At 44.0% G+C, this 24007-nt stretch overlaps 1 protein-coding gene across 8 annotated transcripts; it reads right to left on the reverse strand.

The window, feature by feature from the left end:
• Positions 1-249: 249 nt before the first annotated feature.
• On the reverse strand, positions 250-23576 carry ZNF10 (zinc finger protein 10). Of its 8 annotated transcripts, XM_027577221.1 has the most exons (7): positions 22672-22925; positions 11495-11584; positions 9461-9587; positions 8995-9090; positions 4170-4208; positions 3966-4085; positions 250-3866 (listed from the first exon to the last, which is right to left on the reverse strand). In XM_027577221.1, exons 2-7 carry the CDS (start codon positions 11525-11527, stop codon positions 2746-2748), a joined length of 1536 nt encoding a protein of 511 aa, XP_027433022.1. In that variant the 5' UTR covers positions 11528-11584; positions 22672-22925; the 3' UTR covers positions 250-2745. The 8 variants fall into 8 exon arrangements, with proteins under 8 accessions (XP_027433022.1, XP_027433019.1, XP_027433018.1 ...); XM_027577218.1 differs by having other exon boundaries at positions 250-4082; XM_027577217.1 differs by having other exon boundaries at positions 250-4085.
• Between the last annotated feature and the right edge of the window lie 431 nt (positions 23577-24007).

A 24007-nucleotide genomic window follows, 5' to 3' on the forward strand; every position in this document is an offset into this window, starting at 1 on the left:
AAAAAAGAAAGGAAGAAAGGAGAAAGAGAAAAGAAAGTAGGTTAACTGTTATTAATCTTTTGACAAATTTCCTTAAGTTTTTTTTTTTTTTTTAGAGATTTTATTTATTCATTTGACAGCGAGAGACACAGCGAGAGAGGGAACACAAGCAGGGGGAGTGGGAGAGGGAGAAGCAGGCTCCTGCGGGGCTCGATCCCAGGACCCCGGGATCATGACCTGAGCTGAAGGCAGACGCTTAACGACTGAGCCACCCAGGCGCCACTTCCTTAAGAGTTTTGAGAAAGATTCATTTTCACTTATTTACAATTCATTTATTTTTATATATTTGAGTTTACTCCATATTAACAATTATTTATCATGCTTTCTTCAACACACGACAGCATCAACATTTTTCTTAACTTTGCATAATTTTAATGTCTGCATAATATTATACATTTTATACTGCAAATTCTGCACTATTATAAGTACTGTTTTAGTGATCATCCATAGACATTTCTCTCTTCCTACATTCCTTAGTGTGTTAATATTAGTAATATTAGTAGTAGGTAACACATATAGTACTTGTGTGCCAGGCACTGTTTTAAATACTTTATACACATTATCTCACTTAATCCACACAACAACCCTCTGAGGTAGATACTAGAAGTACCTCCATTATACAGTTGAGGACAATTGAGCCATAGGTTATCAGAAACTCTAAGAGGCCAAGTTAAGGGGCTACTCTTCCACTCCCATAAAGAACTGCTGTTTATCATGAAAACTCCTTTTAAAAGGAGTATATTATATTTGTCATTGGTATATATGCACCGAGGAGAGCAGTAGTAATGGAGAGACCAGAGATCTAGTTCTGGATCTAACTTCACTCAAAATGTGAGACCTGCGCCAACTCACCTTATCTCAACTGTATGATGAAGAGTACGAGTTAGATGGTCTTATGTTCCCTGTGGCTCCCAAGTCTCATGACACTAGCAATCATTTCTAGATTTTTCCTGTGAGAGAGACATCAAGATCTTTGTCCTCATGGTCTCAAAAATATTTATCATTCAACCATCAATCATTAAGCATCTAACATATATCTTGTTTGCTGGCAAATGGCAGATAATGGCTAGTCCCTACACACAGGAGATCCATTTACAGAATGAAAGAGAATTAAAACAGGTTCTATTGTTAATTCTTTGGGGGGTCATGAACTTATCACAGAATCTGAAGATTAGGCTCCTCTCCCTAGAAGATATTATCTCTGTACAAACAAGATGATTTCGTATACAATATTAAAAGCTGTTTACTGATCCTTGGAAATGAGTCAATACACCCAATATGGGCACTGATTTCCTCAGGCTAAGTGCTGACAAAGAGGGAAACATGGCTGGGAGGGAAGCAAGAGCCCTCTGAGCTCTTACACTCAGGCAGGTTTAAATTCAATGACACACACCAAGGTGAGGCAACGACAGTAACACCAATCACCACAGCTAGCAATGATAAAGCACTTAATATACATCAGGCACTATTCTAAACTGCTTATGTGTTTACTCACTTAATACCCACCACAGTCCTACAAGGTAAGTAATATCCCTAATTTAAAGAAGTGGAGATCTGTAAGTTAGGCACAGAGAGGTTAGGCAGTATGCCCAAGTTCACTCAACAAGTTAAGGACAGAGGTGGAATTTCAACTTGGGTAGTCTAGCTCAAGCTTATGCATTTAACCACTATGTTTCCTTTATAAAGATAAAGGACTACCTTGGAAGGAGGGTGGCTTTGGGCACTGCTGTTTATTTCATGAGCATAGTTGCTCTAAGTATGGCCCAAGTACCTGTTCCCACTCAAATGGGGACCCTCCCTGGTGTGCTCAAATACCTAATCTTCCTCTAGATCCCCATGTCTGAAGAATCACTGTTTCTAAATTCCCAGGAGCCTTTAGCACCCTGTCTCAAAGAGTGCAACTCTAACTATGACCCTAAACAATACAGAATGGGAAAGTCTGCTAGTAGATGGTTCTTGAATGTCCTTGATGATAGAATAGAGAAGCTGGATATCCTTTTCTTAATATTTAAAAATATCTTCAAATAATTATCAGAGTAACATGGAATAAACTATAAAACTCAATCCCATTACCTAACAAATCATTTCCGTTCATTTATCCATGGTTACTTTTCCAATTCCTGCCCACATGCAAATATATTTAAAATAAGTACCATTACTAGTAAATGTTATTTTTCTACATTACATTATAAGCATTTTCCCTGCTGCTAACCAAAATGGGGCTTAAATCAGACACATAAAACAGTAAACACTACTAAATGTCCCAGAAGGACAATTAAGTAAAAAAAGGAGGGGGGAGCATATTAACTCACTGGAATACTATTTTCCACTTTTGTTACAATAACTGTATCAATTTTTTATTCTTTGCAGTAGCAACTCTATTTTTTTGAAGAAGGTAACAAAGTTGGATAATCTCTCAACAACTCACCTACTTCTCAGATTTTAGCATTTTAAGGCTTGGTCAAGAATGCTCCGAGGACGACTGCTTTTGTAGGAATTTGTGGAAAGAAAAGCTGATATATTTGTGTACTAAAATGAAATCTTGGGTTATTCTCCCTTCTAGGACCAGTTCTCTAGTGCACAAAAGGGTAGTAACAAGACTGAAAGCATTTCTGCACAGATTACATCTACACAGCTTCTCCCCAGGAGTTTCCAATGCAAAAGAAAGTTACTGCTCTTTGTACAGAACTCTCCATATTCACTATATTAGTAAGTATTTCCTCTAATATGATTGGTCTGGTATCGAATAAGGTTAGGGCTGTTGACAAGTGCTGTCCCACACTGGTTACATGTTGAGAACTGTTCTCCAGTGTGGGCTATTTGATGTACAATCAGTGGAGAGTTCTGGCTGAAGACAATCCCACACTGATTACACTTATAGGTGTTTTCCCCAACATGAACCCTCTGATGCTTAATAAGGTCATTCTTCCGGATGAAGGCTTTTCCACATTGGCAACATTCATATGGCTTCTCTCCAGTATGAATTCTCTGATGCACAATGAGGGCAGAACTCTGGCTGAAGGATTTCCCGCAATCATGGCATTCATATGGTTTCTCTCCAGTGTGGGTTCTCTGATGGGAGAACAGGTGAGAGCTTCGACTGAAGCATTTTCCACAGTCTTTACACTCGAAGGGCTTCAGTCCGGTGTGAGTTCTGTGGTGCACCACAAGGTGAGATCTCTGGCTATAAGATTTCCCACACTCGTTACACTCATAGGGCCTTACTCTCACATGAGTTCTCTGATGCAGAATGAGATGTGTGCTCTGTCTGAAAGACTTCCCACACTCAGGACATTCATAGGGTTTCTCTCCAGTATGAGTTCTCTGGTGCCTAATAAGCCTGGAGCTGTGAACAAAAGATTTCCCACACTGGCTACATGTGTACAGTTTGTCTCCTGTGTGAGTTCTCTGATGGGTGACAAGGTGAGAAAACCAGCTGAAGGACTTTCCACACTCTTTACATTCATAGGGTTCTTCACCAGTGTGAGTCTTCTGATGTCCAATGAGGTGAGAACTCCGGCTGAAAGATTTTCCACATTCTTTACACTCATAGGGTTTTTCTCCAGTATGAATAAGCCGATGCCTGGTAAGATTAGAGCGCCAGCTGAAGAATTTTCCACACTCCTTACATTCATAGGGTTTCTCCCTATGTATACCCTTTGATATACCAAGGGATGTACCACCAGTAAGAGAGTTAACAGGATCAGGGCATTTGTAGGACTTATCTCCTGGCTGGGTTCTTGCAAACTGAATAAGGTGAATGTTTTGACAGAAGGTTGGACCACATTCACTGCTACTTGCATAGCTTTCCTGATGACCACTAAAAACTAAATTATGTTTTAAATTTTTAGTATGTGAGTCATGTTTATGGAAATACTCTCTCAGTACCAGCTGAGTAGGAAGAAGACAGTTTCCCCCATATTTACCATTTTCACAGACTCTCTCCTGAGTAAGTACTCTCTTCTGGGTGAATGCCACTTGCCTCAAATGTCTCTCCTGGTTTTCCTGATACTTGTCCATCTGGTCTTCACATTTCCAGACTTCTTCTAATGACAAATACCAGAGATCATTCTTTGCAATTCCTTCCATTTTAATACCATAGGATTGTTTATTTTTAGAAATGCTCTTACTGGAAATTGATGATTTAATCTCAACTGCAGTCTCCAAATCTGAAAAAAAAAAAAAAAAGAGAGAGAGAGAAACTTTTGTGTAAGTAAAAAAAAAACATATTAAGGTCTGAATGGTGGGATGTGGAAACAAGTATGTAGGCTGTATAGAGCTGCTTGTATGGCTGCCTTCATGGACAGTGAGGAAGGGCAGAGAAGAACAGCAAACAGGCAAGGCGCTGGGCTGTGCAGTAGGTAAGAGGAGCAATGAGGGCTAGAAGACACAGGACTGGGTAGGACACATGGGATTGGACAGTCAGTGCTAGGGGGCAATAAAAGAAATCTCACAGAAAGGCCTACACTCCCATGATCTAATCTACTAATGACACAAGAACCTAACATGTCTACTTGTTGCCAGGGCCTTCTCCTGACATGCATTCTTCCCAACTACAGCCAATTTCACATTCCTAATACATGAGTCCAACTATATGCCAAGACAGTGCCTGTTCTTGACACCACCAAAGCACTACAGAGTAATGCCCAGATAACTGGCACACGAACCTCTCAGAAAGGCCATGTGACAGGCTGGAAAAGCAACTGGACACAAGTTACCCAGATACCAGTTCTAAATCGAAGCTTTAATGCTACTAGTGGTGAATTTAGACAAGTTGTTAAACTTTTCAAGTATCACTTTGCTTATCTGTAATCCAAGAGACAACAGTATTTGTGGTGTAAGATTCTTGTTAAGTATTGTAAGGTGTGAGCTCATTACAAACTCTGACACATGTGTGGTCAAAGCAATACCACAGTAATCATTATTAATATTCTCCTGGTCTTGTATTTTGATTCCTTTGTTCTGAGACACCATGACTTAACAATTAGGACGCCTGGGTGGCTCAGTCAGTTAAGCATCTGCCTTCAGCTCTGGTCATGATCTCAGGGTCCTGGGACCGAGCCCTGCTCAGCGGGGGGCCTGTTTCTCCCTCTGCCCCTCCCCCTACTCATGTTCTCTCTTTCTCTGTCCCAAAGACATAAAATCTTAAAAAAAAAAGAAAAGGACTTAACAACTGATAGGACTCATACCATGGGACACTAACTTACAACCTGGCCCCTAACTCATATTCTCCTGCACTTTTTTGCTCCTTTGCTTATATCTGTGTGTATTACTGTACATTATGTCCCCTGGTTAAAAGCCTGTTTGTCTCTCAATGCCTTTAAGGTAAAATGTTAGGTTTTTTTTTTTCTTAAAGATTTTACTTATTGGACAGACAGCGAGCATGCACACACACAAGCAGGGGCAGTGAGAGGGAGAGGAAGAAGCAGACTCCCCACAGAGCAGGGGGCCCGATGCAAGACTCAATCCCAGGCCCCTGGGATCATGACCTGAACTGAAGGCAGACGCTTAACTGACTGAGCCACCCAGGCGCTCAAAATGTTAGGTTCTTAACCTATGGGGAGAAAAAAAAAAAGCCGTATTTTTAAAAGTGATCTCTATGCCTAACGTGGGGCTTGAACTCACAACCCCGACATCAAGAGCTGCATGCTCTATCGACATGAGCCAGCCAGGCATCCCCAAAAAACACTATTTACAAAGTACCACCTCTCCCTACACAAGTGAGGTGATATTCTATTCTTATCTGGTGTATGGGTTGAATTGTGTGCCCCAAATAAGATACACTGAAGTCCTAACCTCCAATATCTCAGAATGCAACCTTATTTGGAAACAGGATCACTGCAGATGTCATTAAATGAAGTTGTACTGGTACAGACTGGGCCCCCAATCCAAGATGACTGGTGTCCTTGCAGGAGGAGAAGAGACACAAAGACACACAGGGAAGCCATGTGAAGGCGGGGGCTGACTGGAATGATGTGCTCAGAAGCCATGGAACACCTGAGACTACCAGAGCCACAAGAGGCAAGGAAGGGTCCTCTCCTAGAGGCTGCAGAGGGCCTGTGGCCCTGCTGACACCTTGATCTCAGACTTTGACCTCCGGAGCTTTAAGAGGGCACACTTATGTCACCCAGTTTGTGGAACTTTATCTCGGCAGCACCAGGAAAGTAATTCACCTGACAATGATCCCCGTGCCAGGCTCCCGACTGCCACCTTCTTTGTGGGAACCCCACCATTCCCAATCCTCTTTCACTATTGTGTCAGTCACTAGCTTTTTCCCCACGCTGATCTCTTCTTCTGTTTTAATTTTAAATGTTTTTCAAAGATTTATATATTGGGCGGGGGGGGGGGGGGCAGATGGAGAGGCAGAGAGAGAATCCCAAGCAGACTCTCTGCTAAGCACAGAGCTGGACACAGGGGTCAATCCCACAATCCTGAGATCGTAACTTGAGCCAAAATCGAGAGTTGGATGCTCAACCAACTGAGCTACCCAGGTGCCCCTTTTTTCTGTCTTAAATTGTGGTAGACTAGGCATAACATAAAATTTACCATCTTAACCATTTTTAAGGGCACACCTCAGGTACTCCATACATTCACATAGGTGTGCGGCCATCCCCATACCTCTTCTCATCTGTAGAACTGAAACTTGGTACCTCTTAAAAAGTAAGGCCCCGTTCTCCCCTCCCGCCAGTACCTGCTAAGCACCATTATGCTATATCTTTATGATTTTGACGATTTTAAGTAACTTCGTGTACAGGAATCATACATTACTTGTTCTTTTGTGTCTGGCTTATTTCACGAAATGATATCCTCAATGTTGATCCATGTTGTAGCAGACGGCAGAATTTCCTTCCTTTTTAAGGCTGAATACCAGCCTATTGTGTGTGTGTGTGTGTGTGTGTGTGTGTGTGCGTGTGCGCTGCCATCATGATTTCTGACAGGAAATGCACCATCTTTTCCCTCTCCTCCCCGCCACCCAAGGCATCAAAATCCCATGGAAAGTTTTTCAAACCACAAATGCCAACTGGAAAATTCTAAAATGAACATGTGTGAGGAAGAGTGACGGCTGGGTACCAAAGAACAACTGTGAGTGGCGTGTCTGAACATATGAATAGGGTGCTTTCCTTCATCAAAATTTTAAAATTTGTCCATGTATTATGTAACACAACACTCAAGTGAGTTATACTTAAAACATATAACATCCATTCATCAACTCATCATCTGCATTCTTTTTAGAGATTTTATTTCATTTAAGTAACCTCTACACCCAATGTGGGGCTTGAACCTACAACCCCAAGATTAAGAGTCACACATTCCACCAACTGAGCCAGGCAGGTGACCCCCCCCATTTGCATTTTTAGATCCACTCATTATACTTTCCACTTTGATCATGAAGCTCACACAGCCATGTGTTTAAGCACATGGAACTTCAGTATTTCTTTTGACAACAAATTCTCAACAAAAATCTAAACTGTTGATCTAGTTAGTTTTAGATAGTCGTCAAGAGACATCTAGGAAAGCTTCCTACATGAAGGAACACAGGAATGAAAAAAATAAAGGAAATAATGGAGAAATGAAAGAAAACAAAACCATCTTTCTTCCCAAGGCACCAAAGCAGCTGGCTGATCAAGTTCTTAACGGTGTATTGAAGGACTTGTCTCTGAGGCAGAAAACTGAGGCAGTCACCTATAAGACCAAATGTAAAACAAGTAAAAAATAGTTTATGATATTTAAAAGTACACTTAAAGCGGAAGCTCCGAAAAGGAAGGGACCTGTACTTGACGACGAGTCATAAGAAGTTTCACAGAGGACAACTAAGACTGACAGATTTTATTCACATCACTCAAAGCTTGAGATGCAGGGAAGCACCGGATACATGTGGACAATGGGGATCAGACAGAGGCAACACAGGTCCTCACAGCATGACTAGGCCACACTGGAGTCGTGTGGAGTCACATGCCTCACCACACACCAAGGAGGCTATCTGCAGTATGCCTCAGACAGCAGCACCCAAGATGGGTGCGTAGGAAGATGCCAGAGGACTGCACTTACAAACACAGGTCAGGGAAAAGACTGCTTCTATAGAATCAAGGAAGAAGAAAAACAATTTTCTATTTTTTTTTTAAGAGAGATTTTATTTATTTATTTGAGAGACAGACAGACAAAGAGGGGGGAAGGGTAGAGGGAGAAGGAGACACCCCACTGAGCAGGGAGCCCGATGTGGGGCTCAGTCCCCAAGACCCTGAGATCATGACCTGAGCTGAAGTCAGAGGCTCTACCAACTGAGCCACGTAGGTGCCCCTTCAACCTTCTGTTTCTTAACCTAGAAAGCAGATTTTCAATGCACAGGGAAGCTGGGGAAAGGCATGATGTTCAGAATCCACATAATGATTTGCATTTTAGAGATATCAAGATGAAAATAAAATAGGAATAAATTGAGAAAACATGAAATAAAGAGCTAGAATAGAGTAAGAAAAAGGTGTTTTGGGAGCAGCAGTTCTAGAGAGAAAGGAGTTCAGCCAGCAGGAACTGGCAAGCCCTCTGCAAACTCAGAAGAGTGGTGGGTTACCGAGCCCCACTGCATGGCTTATATATAGCACGAAGCCACAAGAAGGGGCCACAGAAAAGGGAAAAGGCAGGCAAGGAGGAAAGAAAAGACTGTATGACAAATAAGAGAATGGGGACGCTAGAATCAGTGTCAGAATCAGGAAAGCAAGACCAACAGAGCTGAAACAAGTACATCAACAGAAAGATAATTTTCACGAAGAACACATCTTTGTCTCTGAATGCAAATGGTGTGTGATAAGACTGTAGAGACTGTCACGGGGAAATAGAAGGTAAATAAACTCAGTCTTCTCTATAGAAATGAGGAGAACTAGTGACCACTATGTCCAGGTATTCCAGCCCCTAACAGTTCATCTGGGTTATTGCCTACAATGTCTCTTGACTGGTACTCACCTGGATGGGTCTCCCGGTGAATCCCTCTCTCCACCAGCCACGGCTCTTCCCCTTTCTCCAATTGGAGGATCACATCTGGTTTGGGAAGCTGATGCCCTGTGCGCAGCAAAAGATAAAGAACTGGACAGGGGTTGGGGAACTCTGGGCTGGACACAAAGACCATCCCAGATTCAGCCCCAACCCCCAACCCCTTCTTAGTCCTGGGGGGACTCTGAAGAGTAGACAAGGGGAGGCTACAGAGGCAGCAAAATATGCATGTTTTTAAAATTCAACAAATCAAAACAAAAAAAATTTTTTTCCACAAAAACAGAAGTGAGTACAAAACCCTCTTCTATGCCCCAAAGAAATTAGGTCCTTAATCCCAAGCTCACACTCTGATATATGTGCTTCATTCTCCATACCTTTGATCAATAAAGAACCAAAATCATCACAGGGGGATATCTCTGAGAACAGAAGTTAGTCTTACCCAAGGAAATCAGGTTCTTATAGTTCTCCAGCATCACATCTTTGTACATGATCTGCTGAGCAGTATCCAGCAGCTTCCACTCCTCTCTGGTGAAGTTCACAAGTATATCCTTGAAGGTCACCAGTGTCTACAACATGGAACAAATCTGTAGTAAGCCCGATGTATATCTCTGCCCTCCTCTTCTTGAGTACTCACAGAAAGAGAGATTAGGCAGACAGCATTGGGGTAGGAAAAGAGGATGGACCAGAATTTATCCCAAAAGTGAGTAGTACTTATTTGGGTTCTGGTCAAGTCCTAAAAGGAATGTCCAAAAAGCAGTTCCATGTTATGCTCTAGGTTTAGAAACTGTCAGAAGAACATCTGTTTGTTTGTTTATTTTAGGGGGAAGGGGCAGGGGGAGAGAGAAAAAGAGATAATCCTTAAGAAGACTCCCCACTGAGCACAGAGCCCAACAAGGGGCTTGATGCCAGGACCCTGAGATCACGACCTGAGCCGAAACCAAGAGTCAGACACCCAAGTGACTGAGCCACCCAGGGGCCCGAAAAGAACTTTTATTTAAATCAAGTTTGTTATAAACAGCTATAGCAAGGAGTATCAGACACCAAAGTTAATCTACACTTATATTCTGTGAAATAAAGAACCTAATTCAAGGCAGAAAAAAACAGTCTTCAGTCCAAGTACAACTTAATGCCAAAGAGACTAACATCAGGGCGCCTGGGTGGCTCAGTACATTAAGTGTCCAACTCTTGGTTTTGGCTCAGGTCATGATCTCAGGGTTGTGAAATCGAGCCCCGTGTCGGGCTCCACACTCAGTGGGACGTCTGTTTCTCTCCTTTTCCCTCTCCCTCCGTCCTCCCCCCACTCGCACACGCACTCTCTAAAATAAATAAATCTTTAAAAAAAAGACCAACCTCACCATGTTTTCTGATCTAAGATAATTATCCAAGACATTTTCGTTAAACATTGAATAGCATTTTTTTAAAAATGGAGATTCTATTTTAATAGTAACAAAGTAATTTGACAAACAATAGAGAAGCAAGGCCTTCATTAGCTACATCAAAAAGAAATGCTGATTACACAAAGAAACGCTTAACTTGAATGAGGATTTTTCCCCTCAAAGACCATGAAGGTCAGACAAGGGAATAATGGTTTTTTTTAATACTGAAAAAAAGAACTGTCAAGCCATTTCTATACCCAGTGAAAACATATTTCAGGAATGATGCAAAATATACTCTAAAATAAAGTAAAAGAATTTGTTACCAGCAAACCTGCTCTAAAAGACATATTAAAAGTAGTTATTCAAGCAAAAGGGAAATGTTACCAAAGAGAAACTTTAAATCTCAGGAATGAAGCATGAGCAACAAAAACAGTAAATATCTGGGTAAATATAATAGACTAGTTTTCTTAGGTCCTTCAAAATACGTAGCACAGCTGAAAGCAAAAACCACAACACTTTCTGGTCGGATTTTTCAGTATACCAGAGGTAATACATACAGGATGCTCCAGGGGAAGCTGGACCCACACGGGACCCAGTCTCCCACCCTGGATGCTCCCAGAGGTTCCACCCTCCTCCAAGCTCCTCATGCCTGGGTGGCAGCTACCCCTAAATAAGTACATAACTTGTGCCTGAGCTCCCCATGGAGGCATCACATAGCCAGCTCCACATCTAGGACAACCAGGAACCAGAGAGACCCTCAAGGCACAACGTTCCCAGTTCCCACCTAATTTTTTAGGGAGGAAGTGTGCTGTGGACTTCGTTCCCTAGTGTGGATCAAAGCATTTTAACGGAGTGCTTAATATTACCCCACTTGACTCCTGCCCACTGTTAAACCTGCATTTCTTTTATATAAAAGGTATATGAATAGTGTAGAGTATATGAATAAAACTACATGTACAAATAAAGCAAACAAAAGAGTGCTAGTCTCCCAGACTAGTGTCCAAGATATAATTTCTGAAGTTCCTAGGCAAAGGAACTCCAGAACTTAAGCTAAAAGGGATTCTCAGTTGGAAAACAAAGAAGGCAGCCCAACTTACATGGGACCTGGCAGTTAGTGACTCGGCGTCCATGCCCTCCTTGTTTTTGATGATGCTTTTTTGAGTAATGGAGATCCTAAGAAGATGCAGCTGGAGAAAAGAAAGAAAATGAAGAAAGTCTGCTGTGACAGGGAGGCTTCATAAATCATCAACCTAGACTCCCTCACACCCAGCTGGGTATAATGCAAACACCCACCACACAAAGAGGAACATCACAAATAGTCCAAAAATATATCTACAATGTCTGAAATTCCCGGGAGTATGAAGAACTATGTAGACTGCTATTTTCCCCTTAGTCCCTAGAGTTCCATGCAAAATTCCATTTTTAACTTAATGGTTCGGCTGCTACAAATCCTCTTTTTTGAGAAAAACAAACCAAGACACAAAACCTGCCTTGATCTAACACCCTTACTTTACAGATAAGAAAAAAAGTGTTTTCTCCAGCTGATCAGAGAAGGGAAGTCAGAGATTAGAAGCACAAGAAACATGTGATGTGCCGTTACTGGCCTGCAGGTGGATGGTGTCACATAGCAAGGAATGGGGGCAGTCTCTGGGAGCTAAGAGCAAGACCCAGCTGACAGCCAGTCCTATCATAGTCCCACAGCCACAAGTAACTGAATTCTGCCAACAATCAGAGCCTCCAAATGAGAACCCAGGCCAGCCAACACCTTGAAAGCAGCTGTTGGATATCTGAGCAGAAAACCCAGCCAGAGAGGGTCAGACTTCCACCTACAGAACTGTGAGCCAGTAAGTGGGTGCTTTTGAAGCTACTAAGTTTGTGATAGTTTGTTACACAGCAATAGGAAACCAATACACGATCAATTATCTGTTAAAGATACTTAAATAATAAAGAAAAATATCATATATTTACCTACGTAGTTACCATTGCCACTGCTTTTCATTCTTTCCTGTAGATCCAGATTTCCATTTGGTTTCATTTCCTTTCTCCCTGAAGGCCATCTCTTAACATTTCCTGCAATGTGGGTCTGCTGGTAATGAATTCTTTCAGCTTTTTAAGTCTGAAAATGTCTTCATTTTGCCTTTTTTTTCTAAACAGCTTTACTAAGATATAATTCACATACCATACAATTCATCCACTCAAAGTATACAATCCAATGGTTTTTGGCAATTACATTATCAGTCTCTAAAATTGTAGTAAAAAAATTAACAAAATTTGCTATCTTATTGTTACGTGTACAATTCAGTGGCATTAATTACATTCACAACATTGTACAACCATCACTAATAATTCCAAAGCTTTCTCATCACCCCAACGGAAACTCTGAAACATTAACCAAACTCCCTATTCCTGCACCCCCTCAGACTCCAATAACCTCTAATCTCCTTTGTCTCTCTGAATTTGCCAATTCTAGAAAATTCATGTGAATGGAATCATACAATATTTGTCTTTTTATCTAGCTTACGTGACTCCACATCATGTCTTCAAGGTTCATCCATGCTGTAGCATGAATCAGAACTTCATTCCTTCTAACGGCCAAACAATATTCCGTTGTATGGAGAGACCACATTGTTTGTCCCTTCATCTGCTGATGGACCCTGGGTTGTTTCCATCTACTGGCTCTTGTGCACAGTGCTCCTGTGAACACTGGCATACAAGTATCCGCTCGTGTCCCTGCTTTCAATTCCTTCCGGTCTATACCTAGAAGTGGAAGTCCTGGGTCATATGGTAATTGCATGTTTAGCTTTTGGAGGACCCACAAAACTGGTTTCCACAGTGGCAGCATCACTGTTGAGTTGTGATGCTGAGTTCCAATTTCCCCACATGCTTGCCAAAACTTGTTATTCCATTTTTTAAATTATTATAGCCATCCTAGTTGGTGTGAAGTGATATTTCATTGCATTTTGATTTCTATTATTTTCATGTATTTAGTAGCCATTTGCATATCCTCCTTGGAGAAATGTCTATTCAAGTCCTTTGCCCATTTTTAAATTGGATAGTTTGTGTTTTTGTTATTGAGTTGTAGTTCTTTACATATTCTATGTATAAGCACATATATACTTATATACCCTATATATATTAAACCCTTACCAGATATATAATTTCCAAATATTTTCTCCCATTCTGTTGTCTTGTCTTTGTTGTTGAAATATATTTTTGCTGAATTTAGAATTCTAAGTAGAGTTAATTTTCCTTTCAGTGCTTTACATAAATAGTTCCACTCCCAATGTTCCAGGAATTACAAGAGTTTTCCAGTCTGGCTAGTAATAACAGGCAGTATTCCCCATGCAAATATCAGGACTATTCCCTCCAACCCTTTAGAGGATTCCTTCCCTGGCCTTGTGGAGTTTCCTCACACATGCGTGCTGCTCTGTGCTCTTGAGGACTCGTGGGAGACCCTCTGCAGACCTGTCCTCTCTGGTGGTCTGTCCTATGAACTCCGGCTGCTTTGCTTTCCCCAGATTCTCAGCTCCATCCTTGACTCAGGAAGTCTGCTGGGCTCCACCTCAGTTTCTCCTTCCTCTGCTGTAAACTGGAAACCCTCTCAAGGCAATAAACTGGGGCAATCAGAAGGCTTACCTCGTTGAGTTTCCATCTCCCAGGGATGACTATCCTTTGTCATCTGATATCCAGGGTCTTAGACCGATTGTTTCATGTATTTTGTCTGTCTTTGTTGTTGTTGTTGCCGTTGTCCCTGTCATTCCATGTTGGCCAGAAACAGAAGTCTATAAACGTTGCGTTTTTAAGTTGTTTTAAATTTAGATTGTATTTTTAATTTCCACCTTTTGAATACTAGGCTTGAATATTTCCCATATGTTTGTATTTACAGTTCTTTTGAATCTGTTTTCTTTCCCATTGTTTGCCCCCTTTGTCTTCTGGAGATCTTACAGATTTCCATCTCAGTTCTATGCAAATTTACATGCATGAAAGCAGTATGGCTTCTGCCCTGCCACACCACTAAACCGGTGCTCACCAATGACATCTACTACAGAGGACACTGTTGGCCTTCTGATTGTTCTTGAAGCTCTTTATTTACTTTGTTTCCTTCCTCACCTAGCTTCCCTCTGTACATCTGGGTTCTCAGTCTTCTCTAATGATTCGCTGCATCTCCCGGTCTCCACTTCCAGTGCCCCCTGGGCACTTCCAGGACACACAGTGTACCTACTTGTTTTATCCTGTCTATCCCACCGCCAGGCACACAACAGAACTATGTTTCAGCTACATGAACAGACCGCTCTGTCTTCTATCCCGACCTTGCTCCTCAACCTCAACTGCGTATTTCCAACTGTGGCTAATAGCATGGATTCTGCAGCCAGACTGCCCAGGTTCAAGTCCCTGCTCCAATACTTACTAGGAGGTTTTTTAACCTTTCCTGGAACTTACTTTTCTTTTCTTTTTTTTCAAGATTTTATTTATTTATTTGACAGAGAGAGACATAGCGAGAGAGGGAACACAAGCAGGGGGAGTGGGAGAGGGAGAAGCAGGCTCCCCGCTGAGCAGGGAGCCTGATGCGGGGCTTGATCCCAGGACTCTGGGATCATGACCTGAGCCGAAGGCAGACGCTTAACAACTGAGCCACCCAGGCGCTCCCGGAACTTATTTTTCAATGTCACATGAATAAAGGCTGAAATAACCAGGGATGTTAAACTGTGTAAGAAATTACTTTATGGAAGCAAGAGAATGGTTTTCACATATTTACAGGTCCTGTGAAACAGGGATATTTATTTTGAGTTGCTCCAGAGCGCAGACTTGGGAGTAATGTGTGCAGTCACAAAGAAATCAATTGCAAGTCAATATTATAATCATATGACACCTGGAAATAGATCAGGTTGCCTAAGAAAGCAGGAAATTCTGGCCACCAATAAATTTTCAATCGGATCTTATTAAAAAAACTACAGTACAGCCTCTACTTTACATAGGTATCTAAGGTCCATTCCATTAACTCTCCCATTTTAGGGTTATATAAAATACAAAAAGCCTGCAATTAGTCTCATGTCATCCTAATTTCCCTTAACCTCCAGTTCTGATAACTTACTCAAACCTTTATCTAAACCAGTGGTTTTCAGCCCTAACTGAATGCTGGAAATGCCAAGTATATTCATAAATTATGACACCTGGGTCCCATGCCATCCTTCTCTGAGCGATTCTGACTTAATTGTATGGTGAGGGGCTAGGCTTTTGTTTCTTTTAAATAGTTCCCTGGGTGACTCAACTGTGAAGCCATGCTTGAGAATCACTGATCTAAGCCATTATTTAACCTACACAACAATTCAAACCTATTTGAACTAATCAATTAATTAAATCCTACCATCTCTTAGGGATAATCAGATTCTTTTAAGATTTTTTTTTTTAAGATTTTATTTATTTATTTGACAGAGAGAGACAGCAAGAGAGGGAACACAAGCAGGGGGAGTGGGAGAGGGAGAAGCAGGCTTCCCGCAGGGAGCCCGATGTGGAACTCGATCCCAGGACACTGGGATCATGACCTGAGACGAAGGCAGACGCTTAACGAGGCTGAATAGACGCTTAATCTTGGGGAGCCAGCCAGGCGCCCCAAGATTTTATTTATTTTAGAGGGAAAGCATGCACATGTGCACGAGCAGGAAAGGAGCAGAGGAAGAGGGAGATAACCTCCAGCCGACTCCACGCAGAGCACAGAGCCCGATGTGGAGCTCCATCCCAAGACCCTGAGATCATGACCTAAGCTGAAACCAAGAGTCAGATGCTCAACTGACTGAGCCACCCAGGCACCCAGAATAATCAGATTCTTCTATCAGTCACCAGATACACAAAGAATCTTTCTGTGCAACTGGCCAAAACGGATTTCTCTAAAGTAACAATTATCACTGCCATGTGGGGATACTGGGATGAGTTTTGTGTTTAGGGAAACAGTTGGTAAGTTGATTACTATCTTGATGTTATATATTTGGATCTTCTTCTGTCATTTTAAATAATTAGTGGACACTTACTATGCGCCTGGCTCTGTACAAGGCCCAGGAGATAAAAACATGAATATTTATTCCTGACAGCAAGCAGCTGAGTCTAGCTGAAGACACTGAAAATGGACACCTACAGTCCACTATGATTACTGCTCTGACAACAGCATGCATGCCCAAGGGGTCATGGAACACAGAAAATAGCACCCAGCACCACCTGGTGATTTCAAGGCTGGGTCCTAGAGCTAATTAGGCAAAGAAGTGTGGGGGCCTGTGTAAACAAAGGCAGAGCCTAAGACAATGATGTATGGGGAAGGGAGCTCACTGCAGCTGGTGCATACTGTGAAGGGCAGGGAACAGCCAGAAGGGAGCCCATAGACACACATGACCAGACCTAGGTTACAAAAGGACAAAAAAGCCATTTTGAGACTCTGTCCTACATATTATAAACCCAGAAACGATACTAGATTTGCACCTTAAAAATGCTTTCTCTGCATCTGGGGCAGTTGTGTAATGGACTGATGGAAGATATAACAGTAGCAAAGGAACAAGGAAGGAGGCTAACACCATAATCCAGAGGATGGGAACACAAATTAGGACTAAGGGTAGAAATGCAGAGCAGGTAGACTTTGGAAAGATTGGTATATCCTGGAAATCAAATGGATATGGATGTGAAGATGGGTTAGGGGTTAAAGATGACTCCCAGTTTCCTGGGTGACTGATAGGACAACAACGTATCAGGAGGGGCAGGCACTAGAGAAATGATGGTACTGGGCTGTTTTTTGTTTTGTTTTAAAGAAAGGCAGACTGCCACATGCAGCACCTCATTTGGATGTGTCTGGAGTCTTTGGAAACCTGTTCTCCTACAAATGGACCTTGAGAGCTTGTTTGGAAGTTCTAGCAGGGAGCGCAGCTTCTTGTATACCCATGACCAAAGAATGGTCCTCCTCTATTGGGGAAGGTTGTCCTCTTTGAATGAACCTGCAACTTCCGGAGGGATGCACGTGGAGCAGTGAAGGAGGAAGGGGACACCCACCTACCTGCCCAGATCAGCTAAACCAACCTTGGTGATCAATGGGGTGACAGATGTTGCAGCCAGATCGTCCTCACATCCTGATGGGGCTGGTTTTAAACTCAGAAAGTGGGACAGAGAAATGACATTTAGGAGACATATGTAGATGTGAGGGTTATCCAGCTGTATCATCTGCCTTCAACATTTCTATTATATCTTTATCTATATCCAAGCTACTCAGCTGTATTCTCCAACAAGATATGGGGGTTGGGGGATGGTCTTTTGTCATAGATTTGAGAGTGACTGTGTTCTTCCACTATGAGATAAAGGTGAAGTAGGCAGATGGACAAGAGTCTAAATGAGATCATACATTCCTACCAACAACCCTATGACATAATAATTCCTATAAAGCCCACTAAGAAACAGTAAGATTTGATAAAGTCAGTTAATGGTCTTATCAGATGACACCATGGCAGTATATAAAGTCAACCAAAGATAATGTGAAGAGTACAATGAACTGTAAGACCAGGATTAGATTATTGGGAAAATCAACATTTAGGAAGCAAACAGAAGAGAAAGAAAAGCCCATGAAGGAGGCAAAGAAAGACCCACTAGAGAATGAGAAGATCCGGAAGAGAGGTGTATCAAAAGCCAGAAGAGAGAATTTCAAGGAGGGGAGACTTAAAAGAGTTCGGGTAAGTTAAGGAGCATAACGTACAGGATTGGTTAGATAAGGGTTCACTAGTGATTAGGGGACACTAGTCTCAATATATCGCTGGCAACAGCAAATTCCACAAAAGGAATGAAAAGTTTGGAGGTGAAAAAAGAAGAGAAAGGGCACACCTGGAAGAGGTGCTGGGGACTGGAGAGTGTCTGCAGACTGAGAGGAAGGAAGTAACAGACAAGCAGGTTGAAGCCAGAGGAGAGAACAGGGCAAGGGATGGAGTCAGAAGCTCAGATGGAGGCATCAATTGGAAGCTTGTAAGGCAGGAAGCTAGCAACACCAGCTCTCTCTATGCCTTTCTTCTATAGTCACATCTCCCCCTGATGCTCACCTTCTGCCTCCCTATTCCAACTCTGATGGATCTCTGTGATTATACTGGGCCCACCCAACAATCCAGGGTAATCTCCCCATCTTAAGGTCCTTAGTTGAATCACATCTGCAAGGTCCCTTCTGCCATATAGCAATATTAATATATCCACAGGTTCTGGTTCTTTGGGGAGTGATTATTCTGCCTACCACCAGGGCAGAGATGGGCTGCAAGAAGCTTTCAGTAAGAACCAGAAGGCTAGGAAAGAGACTACCCAGGGCATAAGAGGTTCTGCAGCACGGCTCCAACCAAGTCACTGGGCATACAAGCTTCACAACCATCTACTTTCACGGCCTTGACAACATTTCAAACTTAATTCCTGCTGCACTCGCCCCATGCTCTCTGGGCCTCATTTAAATGCCACCTTTTCTGACAAGCCTTCCTGTTGTCCCAGAGAGAATAACTGTTCCCTGGCCAATAATCATGGAGAACTTTGTACATGATTCTAGCACTTCAACACCCTACTTACTGCCCACCTCCCTTATAAGGAACTACTTGAGAATTGGGATAATCTCATTTTAAATCTAAGAGACTAGCATAGTGCTTTCAACTTCATATTTGTTCCACTGGCATTTGTCCAATACTTAACGAGCACCCACAAAGATTATGTCTCTGTTTCCCAAGGTGTCTGCCCTCCAGTCTCCATTTGAAGACCCAGTACTTGAGCGCCAGTACCCAGAGATAGGCAAGACCCTGTCAGGGAGAGCATTTCATTCAGGTATATGAAGTATATGCTTCTTCTTTTTTTTTTTTTTTAAGACTGATTTACTTTAGAGAGAACGAGGGAGCAGGGAGAGGGGTAGAGGGGGAAGGAAAGGGAGAGAGTCTCAAGCAGACTCCTGTCCCAGTGTGGAGCCTGACTTGGGACCCTGAGATCATGACTTGGGACCATGAGTTCATGACCGGAGCTGAAACCAAGAGTCGAATGCTCAACCAACTGAGGCACCCAGGCACCCCTGGAGTATATGCTTCTTAATAAAAGAGAACAGGATTTCTTTAGATTTTTAGTAAGTTCATTAGTTTTTAGCATGTGCAAAGGGCAAGGAATGATTAGCAAAAGGACCCAGCAGCCACAGAATTAGAACTCTGGGGCCAGGAGAGATGGCAAAGACATACTTGAAGATACAAAAGGCAAAGACCATGCACCTGCAAAAACTCAGCAAATGTATACTTTCATTTTGTGCACTTCATTTTTTATAAATTTTACATCAAAAGAAAAAGCTAAATGAATATTGAATTCTAGTTTATAACACATATACATTTTCAAGTATTTAAGGGAAGTATACTGATGTATGCAATTTACTCAATACACACCAAAAAAAGATGGACTGATAAAGAAATAGATATATGTTAAAACAAGTAGAGTAAAATGTTAATGGTGGAGTCTAAGAGGAGGGTTTACAAGTATTCTTTTAATTTAGCTGTACATTCAAAAGTTTTCATAATGAAATATGACAAAAGGTAAGAATGAGATAGCAGAGAGGTATTGTGTGAAAGAGGCAAAAATGATGGTCTGGGTGTTGGTACTGTGTCAGGGATACATATACAGCCTATGCCACACCCAGTCCTGACCCTGCTTTGTGGCCAGAAGATATAAGACATGCTAATGTGATAGGAGACAACGACTCTGATAGACATGCAAGAAGGAGTACTGCAGGTCAAGGTGTATTGTAAGCAAAACAACAGATGTTATAATATGAAGCTTCCTTTTCCTTAAAATAAAAGTTCTTAAAACCTAAAAGGTTTTTTAAACTATGTTACTAAGCCTTCAGTGTTTGAATTACGTCATGTAAACCACAGAAACCCATCATTTCTAGGAGTATTTCTCTTTAACAGAAACATTTTTTCACCAAATTATGAAAAGCAATAAGCCACTTCCATAACATTTTTAAGAAGATGAAGACATAAAGAACACAGTGCATGGGTATTCTTGAAAAAAATTCCATTTATATTTCCTTGACAACTGAATTTAATAAAAAACAGAACTGGTCTCATTCCCATTCATCCTTTATACTTCTACCTCCTAGTAAGGTTTTAAAGTGTTCTCATATAGTTCAGGCATATTTCTAGTTAAAATTAATATTAGGTATTCTATTACTGTTGTGAGTAGACTTTCTTCCAGAAACACGTGTGTTAGCTTGTTACTGAGGACAGTAAAGCAATCTGTTCACTTAACATATTTCCTTCTCAGTCACTTTATTAAAAACTCATTGATTTTTTTTTTAAAGATTTTATTTATTTATTTGACAGAGACAGCGAGAGCAGGAACACAAGCAGGGGGAGTGGGGGAGGGAGAAGCAGGCTTCCTGCTGAGCAGGGAGCCGGATGTGGGACTCGATCCCAGGACCCTGGGATCATGACCTGAGCCGAAGGCAGACGCTTCACGACTGAGCCACCCAGGCGCCCAAAACTCATTGATTTTAACTGAATCTCTTTCATATGGCGGAGGTGTAGTTAATTAATAGAATAATTTTGTAGTCTTTTTTCCAGAAGGTATGCTTTATATCTGTGTAAATACGGTATTGTCCTAAGCGGAATTTGAAGACAATGTTAATATAAAATACTGATAAACAAACTTCCTTCTTTAATTTATCTGTATCTCAAATCCTGGCCCTGTGGCTGGCACATGCTAAGAGCCCAAGAAATGTGTGTTGAGAGAAGAAATGACAAAACAAGGGAACAATTTTCAAGAATAGGCAAGAATGTGTGAAATTCACCGTCCAGGAAGCTTTGCAAGACAGAGGAAGAGTTGTGCTATTTACCTGTCTAGACAGTTAACTACAGTCAACATTGCCAACCTGACAAGGTTTATCAGCACGCGTTCTGGATGACATCTCATGTTTCCTTTCACTTCTTCGTAAAAGACAACACCTTGAAGAACTGAAATGCTTCACCTTCTCCACAGACCCTGGGTGGGATCTACGTAAGGCTGGTGTTAACCTTACCTGTGACACCATACCAGATATCGGATGAAAGATATCATTTTGAATAGCTTAACAATTCTCGTATGGAGGAAAAATAAAAACACATTAAACTTGAGGTGTCTCTGAAAAATAAAAATTACGAAAAATAAAACTACGTTAAACACATACCCACCTCCAGTTAATCTACTTGATTTAAAAAACACACACACTAAAGACCAAGGAGGTGGGAGCTAGAGATACAGGGCTTTTTCAGAATTTTTTTGTAAAAGACCACCCACCGACTGGCCTGATCTGAAAGACTGAGAATGCTGATACGACAAGAAATTGAGGAAAGTAACTGTCAATATAACTTCAACAAGTGAGAAGGTTTATTTAACTTAGTATTTTCAGACTAGACCGAGAAACTGAAACCTATCCAGCCCCTTCTACCGCTAAACGGATGAAAACAGACCCACTTCTTCAAGAAGCAAGCAGCATGCGGCTCCGACACTCTCCACGAACAGAATCCGATGGTTTGTACTTGAAAACCAGTGTAACCACGTCTGGTTTCTCCTAGGGACGAAGGCTTTTACTGCTAAGAAATTTCCTGCTCTAACAAAAAGAGCACGATCCTTTTCAGCAAATGCTAGAAAAGCCATAAGCAAAATGTCGAACGGCTAGCCCTAGCTGGGGAAAAGGAAAGCGGGGTCACAGGAAACCCCCTGCCCCTCCCTGAGTGTGCGGCTCAGGCCTCCCGGCCCCGCCACCGCCGCAGAGCGCACGCAGACACTCGGGGGTCGCCGCTAGTCCTGCCAAACAGGACCGGGGGCCGTTAACGCCACGACGTGAAGTCACGGGGTACCCCGCGGCGGGGAAACCGCCGCTCCCGCGCGGGGTGAAAATCACGCCCGGGCGACGCCCTTCGCCGCGAGGAAATCATCGTCCGCCGACAACCACGAGGCTCGCAAGCCCAGGGCTGCGGGAAGGACGCCCCAGCGCGCGCGCACACGCACGCACACCAGCGCGCGTGTATACACGCGCACGCGCGCGCACACACACCAGCGCGCGCACACACACGCACTCACACACCAGCGCGCGTGTACACACACACCAGCGCGCGCACACACACACGCACTCACACACCAGCGCGCGTGTACACACACGCGCACGCGCGCGCACACACACCAGCGCGCGCACACACGCGCGCACTCACACACCAGCGCGCGTGTACACACACGCACGCGCGCACACACACGCACACCAGCGCGCGTGTACCTGCAGTGAGCACCCAGCAGGCGCGCAGGGGTAGGCGATCCGTCACAATGGCAGCAGCAACGGCAAATCAGTGACGAGCTGGGCCTCCGCGAGCAGGCGCCCCGCGACCACCGGGGTGCGGACGGTCGGTCCGGGTGGCTGCCGGCTCTCCTCACCCCTCACCGGCCCGCCAGCCCCGCGTCCCCTCACGCTCGCGCCGCGACCCCGGCCGGTCCCACACACACCGCCCCCGTCCCTTCACGCACGCGCCGCGGCCCCGGCCCGCCCCACACACGCCCACCCCGCGTCCCTCACGCCCGCGTCCCCTTCACGCACGCGCCGCGGCCCCGGCCCGTCCCACACACGCCCACCCCGTCCCTTCACGCACGCGCCGCGGCCCCGGCCCGCCCCCCACACACCCACCCCGCGTCCCCTCACGCCCGCGCCCCTCACGCTCGCGCTGCGGCCCCGGCCGGTCCCACACACGCCACCCCCGTCCCCTCACGTTCGCGCCGCGGCCCCGGCCCGTCCCACACATATTCCCCCCCTCCTCCCGGCCACGCACGCACGCGCCGCGGCCTCTCCCCCGGGGAGCGCAGCCGGGACGCGAGCCCAGAATCCCTCCGCGGGGCGGGCCTGGGCGGCGCGGGGCCTCCTGGGAAATGTAGTCCCCGCCCTTCGGCTTTTTGGGGCCTCGTAGCGCGGGAATTGGGAGTGCTGCTTTCCTCCTCTGGCCTGGGGGCCTCCGGACGCCGCCGCCGGCCCGCCCGCCCAGCGCGCGCTCTCCTCTCCCTTCCCGCGGCTGACCGGTGGTTCTGACGCCGAGGCAGGTCCCCCAGGGACAGGTGAGCGTGTAGGAGCGCGCAGAGTTGAGGAGACGGGGCCCGTGAGAGGGGACGTGGGGGGCAGTCGCCCCGGTGCTCAGCGCCCACCCGAGCTCTGCGGGCAGCCGGGCCTGGCCCTGCGTCCGGCCGGGAGACGGGGGCTGGGAAGACGCGGAGCCGCGCCCGGAGTGTGGGGGGCGGGGGGGCCGGGGGCGGACCGAGGAGAAGCCGCCTTGGTGAGTGCCGCTGGCGGTCCGTGGTGGGCGTCCTGCACGGACCCGCCCTCTGTGCGGGAGCTTTTCTTCGATCCGTCTGAGTCCCTTCATCTATTAATGGGCTGCATCACTGTAACGAGGTCTCTGTTCTCTAAGGCAAGCCCTAAATTAAAAGGGGCTTGAAATTATACGAACCTTATTTGGACCGTAAGTCAAAGAAATTGCTTGAAAAAAATCTAATGAGATGACAAAAGTTTGAACATTGCCTATAGATTTGATATTAAGCAATTCCTGCTAATTTTGTGGGTGTGACTATAT

The sequence above is a fragment of the Zalophus californianus genome, chromosome 14 (genome assembly GCF_009762305.2).
Source record: "Zalophus californianus isolate mZalCal1 chromosome 14, mZalCal1.pri.v2, whole genome shotgun sequence".
Classification (NCBI taxonomy): domain Eukaryota; kingdom Metazoa; phylum Chordata; class Mammalia; order Carnivora; family Otariidae; genus Zalophus; species Zalophus californianus.